The 12572-nt window shown below is 38.0% G+C and overlaps 1 protein-coding gene across 1 annotated transcript; it reads right to left on the bottom strand.

Annotated features, from left to right (window-relative positions):
• Positions 1–8319: 8319 nt before the first annotated feature.
• LOC144556018 (Protein kinase superfamily protein) lies at positions 8320–11241 on the bottom strand. Its single transcript, XM_078304490.1, has 3 exons — positions 10637–11241; positions 9221–10304; positions 8320–8812 (listed from the first exon to the last, which is right to left on the bottom strand). Exons 1-3 carry the CDS (start codon positions 11050–11052, stop codon positions 8528–8530), a joined length of 1785 nt encoding a protein of 594 aa, XP_078160616.1. The 5' UTR covers positions 11053–11241; the 3' UTR covers positions 8320–8527.
• Positions 11242–12572: the final 1331 nt, after the last annotated feature.

The raw sequence follows: 12572 nt of genomic DNA, 5'->3' as shown, positions 1-12572 counted from the left end.
AAGAACATGGCACATGAATTAGAGCGCCTAATATATTCAAAAGCCGAAGTGGTCCATTTGAGATGCATTCACATGCTCAGGTCTGATTTGTCGGGGCAACGACGAGAACTGGGCCATTATGTTTGGGCTCGGCCTCACTGGAACTGGATAGTGGATACTTGTGCTCTCCACGGGTGCAGCGCGCCGTGAACTGTTTGATAATTTGATTTGCTTGAGATGCGGCTCATGCGCTCAGCACAATCGCAACGAAGATCAAACGGCTAAAATGTGCACCGTTAATCTATCTGCCCCAAATTACAATATCTCCAGAGAGAGACTTTTAGTTAATGGCTAAATGCAATTAAAAAGGTAAGCCAGGAATTACAACTTCGCAAATGAACATAAATTCTTTTTTTTTTTTAAATCTTCGCAGATGCTGCAAAGTTGTGAACGGGTCGACCGAAACTAGAAAATTTTAATAGAAATTGTTGAAAATTAAAATGTACAATTGTGATGAGTGAGATTTGAACTCAAGACCTCTCAACCACAAAATAAAAATTTAACCACTATACTACAACTAAACATTTATTATTTATTAAGAGTGGCTAGACTATATAGAAAGTTAAAAAAAAGAAGACAAAATCCAATTAAATTCCTATACATATAATTAAAATAAAGAGGGATCAATTTACAACAATTTTTTAGTTACAACAAGTTACCACAACCATGTTCTTTATTTTCAAAGTTCAAATCGTCGATCCAAACCGTTAAATGTGATCTTTACAATAAAATGTACTTGGAGACCAAATTTGACATTTTTTTACTATTTATTAAAATGGGTACAAAATTCAATGGTCTTAATTTGACTAGTTTTTGTACCCATCTTAATAAATAGTAAAAAAATCTCAAAAAATGTAAAATTTGGACTCCAAGCACATTTTATTGTATATATCACATCTAACGGTTTGGATCGATGATTTGGACTTTGAAAATGTAGAAAATGATCGTGGTAACTTATTGTGACTCAAAAATTGTTGTAACTTGATCCCTCCTCAATTAAAATTTTGAAATCGTAGGGGTGGCTGACTAAGCCTTAGATCCGCTCCTGATTCTAAGGGTGTTGTTCGGCAAGGGCCTCTTTAAACTGCTAAAGGAGCCTCCTTTAGCTTCTTTAGCCGCTTAATATTGTCAAACATCAATTCCTTAATGCGGATTAAGACAACCTCTTTTAGGTTTCTTTTGCCCAGATCTTAATCCCCTGCCTCTTTCTTAAAGCACTTTATTCTAGGGGTGTAAACGGTCGGATACAGATCGGATAGTGGTCTTACCGTATCCGTTATAATTTTTCAGATACGGATATGAATACGGATAGCCTCGGATACGGATACGGATCGGGTATTAAATGTTACGGATACGGATATTTTTCATAATTAACTTGTTAGTTACAAAACATCTATTATATTATTAAAATATTAGTCACTAATTATGTCATAGTGTTATATTGTTCATCAAAATATATATTTATATACAATTTAATAAATTATTCGTACAATATGCAATTTATTAAATCAATTTAAAAACATATATCACATTTGTTGTGGTTTAAAGTATAAACGGTCGGATACGGATAGTAAAATGCCTTATCGTATCCGTATCTGTTATCATTTTTTGGATACGGATACGAATCAGATAATTTAAGTACTTTTCCGGATTCGGATTCGGATCGGACGAAATCGGATATTATCCGATCCATTTACACCCCTACTTTATTCCTTCTTTTAATTTTTTAGTTATCTTAATCCCTTGCTTCTTTCTTTAGCCTATCAAATAACTTCTTCTTAATGCAGATTATTTAATTCTCCATGTGTTGCCGAACATTTCATTTCTCTAGTCAACTGTGCTACCGTTCTATCTCGAGTGAGTGTAAGGGTAGTAGACTTTGTGTTGGTGGTCGTTCATTGTTTCTGGGCTAAAGCCAATCGGACAAGTGAATCTAGAATTAAAAGATATAAGACTAAGAATAATTATTAGCTATCTAGCTTGATTGATTTGACGGGGACAATCCTGAGAGCGAAGTTAAGTGAAACTTCTACGTTATCCTAGCTGCCCAACATTTAAATTCGCTCTTTTGTATTTTGAAAAATACAGTACTCGTTACAGCTTTTGTTCCCTGCAAGTTGGTCCATCCCAACCAAAATATTCAGTATCCCCTACAAGCAATGTCATTCTCGTTTTATCAACAGTATGGGAAATGGTCCAGTCCTCGCGAGTGAATTTTATTCTGGTACCTTGGGATATTTTCAAATTAAATATGGTATATAAAAGAAGAAAACGTTAAGAGCGGCCATTTTTATTAATAACCCAAAAAAAAAACGTTTTTACCAAAATAACCACCAAATCTGAGTTTTTTCAAATATAACCAAACCGCCAGGGATGCTGGCGGTCCACTTCTATAGCGGACCGCCAGGGATGCTGGCGGTCTGCTTTTTTTTTTTTTTTAGAGAGATCTAATTTTTTTATATTTTCATTTGTGAAGTTTTAGTTTTTTTTTTGCTTAGGATATTTGCCAAAAAATTAATTAGAATGTTTAAAACATAAACGAAATTTTTATTAAAGAACTGGGAGTTTAAAATTAAAACAATTATAATATTAGTCTGAAATTTCGAAACAGTCAGACCTAATCGAATTAAAACAATTTATCATTTATCTCTGAATTAATTATTGAATATGCTAGATAATCGAATTAAAACAGCCAGGGATCTGGGCGGTCCACTATGGACTAGACTGCCAGTGATCCTGACGGTCCAGTATGCTGGCATATAACCACTCTATCTCTCTCTCTCCAGCACACAGTATCATTTATTAAACCACAGAGAAGAAAGAGAGAGCGATTTTGGCGATTTTGAAGCGATTTTAGGCGATTTAGATGCGATTGCTACAGGTATTTTATTTTTTATTTAATTATTTTCTGTTTAATTTTTAATTAATAATTATTATACCCACAGTCCGTAAATACTATAAATTAGTCTTTAATTAATATTGTAATTAACTTTTGAATTGCAAAAAATAATGAATCTATTATACTGTAATTCTTATGAATGTTTTTTTTAAATGTAGTTTGTTAAGGACAAAATGCTGGTTGCACTGTACGTGGGCGGTAAGCTAACTAAGGGTGTAGAGGGCGTGTATTACTCGAAAGATGCCTCATTCGACTTGCAGGTTAATGAAAGAACCACATTTATTGAACTTAAGCAACTAGTATACGAAAAGACTGGTATAAACCCCAACCGGTATGACTTAGAATTGGCTACCCGAATTGACACACAACGGGCTGGGGCGGGTAGACCTTACTTTGTGAGTTTTCCTATAACAGATGAGGAGTTGTGGAAGGCTGTGTACCAACAATTTGAGTCTAGGGGGGTCGCGATGATAGACTTATATTCCAGGAGGGTTCCCCAGGCCGGGGCTAGACCTTTTAGTGCGGCTGGGGCTGGACCTTCTAGGGCTCCCCCTGCTGGACCTTCAGGTTATGACAATTCGGCTTATGACAGCCAGGGATACCACCACTCCCCTCATGACAGCCAGGGGTACCACCACTCCCCTCATGACAGCCAGGGGTACCACCACTCTCCTCATGACAGCCAGGGGTACCACCACTCCCCTCATGACTACCAGGGGTACCACCACTCCCCTCATGACAACCAGGGGTACCACAGTCCCTGTTATGACAACCCGGGGTACCATAACTCCCGTGAGTTTACTGAAGTTGTACCCCCACCACCACCACCCAGACAAGCACCCATAATCCCTACATTTCCAGCTATACCAGAGTCAGTACCGATACAGTTATCCGTTAATCGAAATGATACTAATATTGATGTTGATGTTATTGATGCCATACCGGAAAGAGAAATGGAAACTGGAGATGAATACCAAGGAATTTGGGAATCTGATGACTTATCAGATGGTGATGCAAATGTACCAGGTTTGTCCAGGGAAGAAAAATTCCCAATCAGGGGTCGGGGGAATAGGCATCCTGTCGCCACATTCAACAATACCACATCTTTTGAAGAGGCTGACATTAGTTTCTTTGGTCCTCGTGTTGTATACAATCGTGAACTTGCCCCAGGGCAAGTCTATACCAACATAGATGAACTTGTAAAGAAAATCCATGAGACTCATGTTCACGGCAACTGGGAATGTATATTACAAAAAAGGGAATCAAAAAGATTGGTTGTGATATGCAAAAATGCCCCTCGTTGCGAGTTTCGCCTTTGTGCAACCCCTGCGGGTTCGGGGGAAGCATGGATAATTAAAAAGTGTGAAGCACCTCATACATGCAAGTCTGCGTCCACAAGGACAGACCATTCAAACCTGACAGCATCACTAATTGCCGATGCAATTGAGGCAGACATTAAGTTGGACCCATCTATGAGCATCAAGGCGGTGGCTATGGCCGTCAGACACAAATACATACATGTAATCCCAAAATATAACAGGTTGTGGAGAGGTCGTGAACTTGCGATTTGCAGAATATTCGGTAGTTGGAAGGATTCATACGACTATCTGGCACCATTGCTCCAGGCTATGGCAAGTACAAATCCCAGCACTGTATTTCAGCGGTGGCATGGCTCCATTTATGACAAGAATGGAGTACTAATAGAGGGAGTTCAACAATTCAAGGGCATAGCATGGGCTTTTGGTCCTTGTATCCAAGCTGTGCCATTCATCATACCCGTTATCAGCATTGATGCATGCTTCATGTCTGGCCGTTACGAGGGGAGGCTACTGATAGCATGTGCATATGATGCTGAGAACCAGCTGTTGCCTTTGGCGTTTGCAATTGTTCAGAAAGAGGATGGTGAGAACTGGGGATTCTTTATGCAGTTTTTAAGAAGACGGGTGGTTGGGCCAACAAAGTTTTTCTCTGTAATATCATACCAGCACAAAGGAATAAAATATGTTTTTGATCGTGAAGAATACGGTTGGTCAACACACACTGGCGAGTGTGTGCACAGGTTGTGTATGCAACACGTTGCGGAGAACCTTAGCAAGGCAACCGGACACGATATATGGGTCCTAGAAACATTCAGACGTAATTGCAAAAAAAAGAAGTCGAGAAGGGTGGAAGAGATGAGTAGAGAATTTGCAAAGGTATGTGTTTGTTAATTGTTTACATGTCTTATTGTACTTTGTGGACATATTTTTATTTTAATTGTTTACTTATATTATTTTATTTCCTTATTTATATGTAGTATATGCCGAAAGCAAATCTCTACTTAATGAAGGTGGGCAAAAATAATCCCAGAGATGTCCAAGAGCCACCAGCATACGAGAAAATATATCAAGCACGTGATGGAGGTTACCGTTGGGGAATTATGACCACCAACGGTTCTGAATCGCTGAATGCAGTCTTCAAGGAGAGCCGGACGTTGCCTGTGGCTGCAGTTGTAGAAGACACTTTCTACAAGTTAAATACCTGGTTTCAGGAACGGCGTGCTAAGGCCGCAGAATTAATAAGGATGAACCAGTCATTTTCAACAAGGGTGGAGGAGAAACTAAGAAAACACAGGAACAAAGGTGCAACTATGACCGTGATCCCGATGGGTAATGATGGTACAGAATTCGAAGTGCACAATCCAAATGAGTATGTTCCTTCCAGCCGTAGACCAGATGGCACTATGGAGTTTGTGAAGAGGGCTTTCAAGTACGTAGTGCAATTCCAAGAGGCAAGAGAGGTGACATGTACATGCCAAGGACCCCAACTAACACACATACCTTGTAGTCACGTGATGGCGGTATGCCGAGTGAGAAACTTCTGCGAGGATCACTATGTCGCTGACATGTATCGTACCGATTACCTTGCTTCTACTTGGGGTGGATCTTTCCATTCTTATGCCAACCAGCACGAGTGGCCTGCGTATGTCGGTGATAGAATACTTCCTTCAGAAGGATGGATAAGGAAGGGGAGGAGGAGACACAAACGTGCTATAATGACCATGGACGAGATGGGTGGTAGGAGGCCATCGGGAAATCAGGCTCGTCGTTCCGTTTCTGACAGGCGCAGGGCAGGTATGTAGCATTTTTCGGAATTAATTTATGATTTTATTATATTAATAACTGAATTCTGTTGTTATGTTCAGATGCCATAAACGAACACAATGAAAGAGAAAATGCGAGAGTTGTTGCTGAAGCAACTGGTAGACCACAACCACCTCTTGCGACCCAATCATCTAGTAGCCAAGGGTCTACAAGTACTGCCGCACCTGCAGCTGGCACCAGAAAATCTTCTCGTCTATTAGGTTTATTCCGACGTCGTGAAAGATGAACTTATTATTTTGCTTGGATGAACTTATTCTGTTTGGTTTGAACTAAGTTATGAATATTGGTGAACTTCAGTTGTATAATTGAACTTTAATTGTATTCGTGAACTTTACTTGTTAGACTACTTTAGAACTACAGTTATATTATCTAGCATATTCAATAATTAATTCAGAGATAAATGATAAATTATTTTAATTCGATTAGGTCTGACTGTTTCAAAATTTCAGACTAATATTATAGTTGTTTTAATTTTAAACTCCCAGTTCTTTAATAAAAATTTCGTTTATGTTTTAAACATTCTAATTAATTTTTTGGCAAATATCCTAAGCAAAAAAAACTAAAACTTCACAAATGAAAATATAAAAAAATTAGATCTCTAAAAAAAAAAAAAAAAAAAAAAAAAAAAGACCGCCAGCATCCCTGACGGTTTGGTTATATTTGAAAAAACTCAGATTTTGTGGTTATTTTGGTAAAAACGTTTTTTTTTTGGGTTATTAATAAAAATGGCCGCGTTAAGAGGGTTGGAAAGAAAAGTTACTCTTTTGGGTGGTAGAATTTGTTGGAACTTGAGTTCAAAAAACTCAAAATTGTTAAAATCACCGTTTGTAATATTTTGTTAAGCTGAGGACTAATATGAAAATCCTCATATCTAATTAATTCAATTTCAGGTTCTTCCTAGTTATAACCGTTATTCATTAAAGGAAACATTGAAGAGGTGCCATCAAGCCTCTATTTATTTCCGTATTTTATGTGATAACAGATATAATTAAACAAGCTATTAATCTCTATTCATTCTCTATAATTAATTGAATTTTGTTTTTGTTAATATCTGTTATTAAGAGGTGCAATTCTTCATGATTATAAATAGCTCTGTTTCTCTTCTTTGTTTGGTATCAGGAAAAAAACAAAAATAAAGTAATTACACTCTCTATCTCATTTTGTATACATCCCTCAAATTTGATATACATCCCTTCTCTTCGTTTTGTATCCAAGGAAAAACATAGATTCTCTCCCACATAATATTTTATTTATCTTGATTGATTATTCTGATCTATGCTGGATATTGCGGAGTTATCGTCAGTTGCTTCCATGGCATGCCTAAGAAGCAACAACTCCGGATTATCTTGGTTGCGATTCCATCTTGCACGATGAGACGGAATACGCTTAAGGAAAATGTTTCGTACACGATCCGAATAACTCTATTTCAATTTGATTTATTTTAATTAATTTCTAACTATCTGAATATTCTGAAAATTTATACCAACAGAATTACACAACTGAATTCTGTATTTATCAGCAATCCTTCTATACTGTTTATCCCTGCACAGAATACCACTTAACGAAAACTTACAGGGAATGAATTTCGTCAAATTCGTCCCCAAATTTAATTATCTGTTCTTTGACCTCTTCGATAAAATAATTATGTTTATTGAAATATAGGGGTTAGCGAGGATAGATTCCAACTACTAATGTGGGACAAATATGGATTTTTAAAATCGGCCATCTATAACGGGGGACGCAGCAAGTGGGAGCACACAAAAAGAAGGATCTGCAGGAGATTAGACTGATAGGATTATATTAATTAATTTCTATCAAGACAACATACCATGGTCGACGGGAACACATGACAACATGCAATAGGAATATAAAGAAACAGCAAATGCATTGATAGAGTTCAATAAAAAACGATAAAACCAAATGAATGGAAGATGTAATCAAGTATTAACTGTAGCAACTTAACGCATCTAATAATGAGAGGTCAACAAAACAATCCACAAAGACCTTGGGAAAATACCCAAAATGTAACATGTGACATGTTACATGTCCATATTCATGTACTGAACTTTATCAGAGAAGCCGGAGTTTGGTCTGCAGTTCCCTATTTATGCGACAGTAGTCAAGAAACAGCTAATTTTTTCAGTGTTCTCTTTCCCACCTTTTTTCACATTCCAAAACGTATACCCATAGGAATCAATAGTATGATTTAATGCAAGAGTAATAAAGAGAAAGAGCTTGATGAACCGTCTCTTTTTCCAAAAATATACTTTGCTGTTCATATTTTTATAAGTGAGTTATATGAGCAACGGTGGCTAGAAAAATGCGCCAGAAAGAAAACGCTTCCACATGTACCCTTTCACTCTTTAAGAAAGAAGATAAACCCATATAATAACAAGAAGCTAACAAAAGGGCGGACAAAAAAAAAATTGTACATAAGAGGCTGCCTCTATCTGATATTTTGCCTCTGTAAGATGCTAATAATTTCTGAAAATTGTGGCCGTTTTGCTGGATTGTTATTCCAGCATTTATTCATTAACGACCTCAAAAATTGAGGGCAGTCTTTGGGTATTTCGGGCCGAAGTCCGCATGCTGCAATTCCAACTGCAGCCTGAACTGGAGAGTAAGAGGAGTAGGCTTCCTCTCCAGTGGCCATCTCCCATAGAATCATGCCAAAGCTGTACACATTGCTCATCCATGTCTCTGTCACACTCTCCGGATCACCGGCTATGATCTGTTCAGTTCAAAGACCAAAAGTCAGTAGCAGTTTTTGAATGAAACTTTCATGATTGTTTTCTATTATGTAAAAGTCCAAAGCAAGTTCGATAGGAGAGGAACTTGGATAAAAGTTTGTAATGGCATATGAAACAATCTAAATGAGGCTATTAGCAATCCCCATTGGTAAACAAAGAAATCCACATTTGTTTCATCAAAGTGCTTCCAGCTGTCAAATCTATTGTTCTACAAAGATATTTTCATTATTTTCTAATCACTTGTTTGTGAATGACTCAGACAAAACTCAATCAAAGAGAAAAAGAACTTTAGGCGTACTAATCAAATAGCAAGTTCATATAAAGCAACTAAAAAATTGAAGTGGAGTGCCAACGCAAAATAAATATTATGCTAACGAAAGCAAACTAACCTCAGGGGCTAGCCAGCGGTACCCAGCTGTCTCATACTCCGTGACCTCTCCTGCATTGTTACAAGGTGTAACAACACCCATGTCTCCTAGATAAGCATTCCCCTGCCGATCCAACAAAATCCCCTGCGTGTTAAGGTCCCGATATGCAACCCCATGATTATTCATAAACATCAACCCCTCTGCCACATCCAAAGCAATCTTTACCAAATCCCTTGTACTCAATCTTTTGTTCCTCTCAATTACCTCACTAACTGAGCCCCCTTCCATCAATCTCATAACCACACACAATCCATGACTCTCATCAAAACAAACCCCGTAAAGCTGGATGATATTTCTCTGCCCACAGCTCATCAGCTGTAACAAATCCTGCCTTACCTCGATTTCATATGCTGTACCCATTTCACACCCCCTGAGTTTCTTGACCCACACCTTCTTCCCTCTATACATGCCCTTGTACGAACAGGATCCTACCCAATCGAGAAATTCCACCTCGTCAGAGTTCAACATCCACCTTCCAATCTCCTCGCTGCCTGATCGGATGGTCTGCCATTCATCAATAGACACCACAACAGAAGATTCTGGCAATGGGGTTGGGAGCTGTGTACGCCTCTGGGACTCATTACCATGCACCTGACCTTCTTCCCCATCAAGTTGACTTTCTTCGTCGCAGTTCCTCGAGCTCTCCTCTTGGCAACCGCAAAGCCCAAACGGGAGCTTCACACCACCTGTGCTGTTCTTTTTTCTTTTCACTGCCGATTTTAGTGCATTTTCAGCACGGGATTTGAACATGGCTTCATGCCCTGGTTGAACAATGATAGTGACCACTCCCAATGTTAGGCCCTTTTTCTCGAAGATTTGGATTTTCTTGCAAGAGAGAGAGGGGCTGTCGAGAGAGCCGGACATGGCTTGCCAGGAGAGGGGCGAATTGCATGCGAAAGTGAGTTTAAAGACTGATCCTTCATTGCTGAAGTGGCTTTGTTCGACTTCTTGGATGTGAATGGATGGTAGGTCTTCACTAGCTGCTTGTTCGATCAACCGGGCATGTAAAGCTATATCCTTCATGTCAAAACCGGCTTGTGCATAGCTGTAATTAGAAACAGCAAAAGTGAAAAATGTTAAAGATATGTTTAAAGTAGAGAGGAATAACCACTAGTTTTATAGAAAGACTAAAGTTGACAACAGTTACTAATAAATTAGATGGAAACTGAATGGTCTAATTCAGTCTCTGGGATATAAGATGCATTATTCAAACAAACAAAAAAGAAATAAGATGCATTAAATTGTTTCCATTGGGCCTCACATTATCTCCACTTCAAATCTCTTCCATTCTTTCTTCCCTCTCTCCTTTCCTTTCACTATCTGATTTTCTCTAAATTTGCAACTGTAAACAATGACTTAAAAGCAAAAATACTACACCTGTTGGGTAAAGAATCAAAATGTCGGCGAAGATTAGCCAAGAGCCGATCGGGCAACTGGTTATTCTTCGGATAGAGCTGGGCCAGGTTTCTGACAATACCAGCCCAGATCGGCCGGTCATTGCGCTGCTGAGCTGCCGGAGCATTGTCCAAACTAAGCGAGTTCTTCAATGCGGAGATCGCCCCATTGAACCGGTTCTGCCACTTCTTCAGAGGCGGCGCATTGGATCCAGCGCAGCTGTTCGTAGAATACGCCTTGGGAGATGTCCTAGGAGAAGAAGCGGAGGAAGAAGAGGTGGAGTAGCCGGAAGAAGGAAAGGCCTCAGATCGGTCGTTTCCCTTCATCAAGACTTGTTCTAGTACCACGTCTTCGTCCGTGCTTGGACGACCGGACCAGCATTCAAGCGCCGCCGCCATTATTCCAAAACAAAGAGGGAAAGAGAGAGAGAGGGAGGAAGAAAATTGCGATTTTCTCTGGTTTATTTACTGCATGGGGAAGGTGCGCTAGTAGTAGTGAGGTAGATGCGAGAGCATAGATATATAGATTGGGAAGACTAAGGAGAAAGTCAAGAAGAGTTGATGGGGAAGGAGTGGGGGAACAAAACAGAGTACAGGATGGATAGAAGAGGGGCGGATAGTATTGGAGAGAGGTTGGAGGAGGCGGTCGGGGGACGTTTAATGAGGCATGTGATGTCGCTGTGGACTGTATAAAAGAGGACTACGGATTCTCAGAAGACGCTGGTTCGTTGGTAACTAAAGTTGGTTACTGCTGACTTTGTGCCTGATCTGCCTTGAATAGACGGGTAAAATGTGATGCCACTTATTTTGCAAACAAAAATGCGATACCGTTAATTTTTTCTGCTTATTAGCGGTAATAACTGTTATTTGGTTTTCATTTTTTCTAATCTAAGCATTAAAAATATCAAAATTAAAAATTTGAACATGTTGTGTCGCCTTTTAATATCTATGCTATAAGTAGACAATTAGAGGAGGGATCAAGTTACAACAATTTTTGAGTTACAATAATTTTTGAGTTACAACAAATTATTACAATTATTTTTTACATTTTTAAATTTCAAATCATCGATCCAAATCATCAGATGTGATCTCTACAATAAAACGTGCTTGAAGACCAAATTTTACATTTTTTGGAAATTTTTTACTATTTATTAAGATGGGTACAAATTTCAATGGTATGAATTTGACTAGTTTTTATATTCATCTTAATAAATAGTAAAAAAAATTCAAAAAATGGAAAATTTGTTCTCCAAGCACATTTTATTGTAGAGATCACATCTCACGGTTTGGATCGACGATTTGGACTTTGAAAATGTAAAAAACGGCTATGGTAACTTGTTGTAACTCAAAAATAATTGTAACTTGATGACTCCTCACTGAGAAAAGAAACATTAATTTTAGTACGCATTCTACTGAAACCGAAGTGGTAAACGCCAGTACAAAGTTTTGTTAAATAAATTAGAAATTTTAAGTTAATGTTCATACTAACTATTAAACTAGTTTTTTTTTTCACATAGCATTAGCCAGATAATGTCATAATTTAATTAAATTCATTAAAGACGCATCGAAATTTGGAAATAAAATTTCCAAGTGAAATCACTCAAAATATCACAAAAAAATATTATCGTACAAGTAATTTTCTTAGGGAGCATTTTTATTTTGAAGAATTCTTTTAGCTATAGTTAAATACTTTCTTTAAAGATGCACTTATATACCTCCAGAGTGCAAACATCTTTTTAGAGTTTTTTAATAATCCTCTCCACGTTTTGTACTAATTAGCTCGTCCGTTACCACACTTGCATGGTGCCATGTGTGATGTGTCTCAACAAAATATATTGTAATTTTTTTATGATATTCATTTTTAATTCTTCCAATGTTATGATCATAAAAAAAAAAAATCAAAAAAAATCTCAACATTA

This window comes from Carex rostrata, chromosome 6, assembly GCF_964058835.1.
Source record: "Carex rostrata chromosome 6, lpCarRost1.2, whole genome shotgun sequence".
Taxonomy (NCBI): domain Eukaryota; kingdom Viridiplantae; phylum Streptophyta; class Magnoliopsida; order Poales; family Cyperaceae; genus Carex; species Carex rostrata.
The sequence above is the reverse complement of the archived record's forward strand: the minus strand, read 5'-3'. Positions and strand labels throughout refer to the sequence as shown.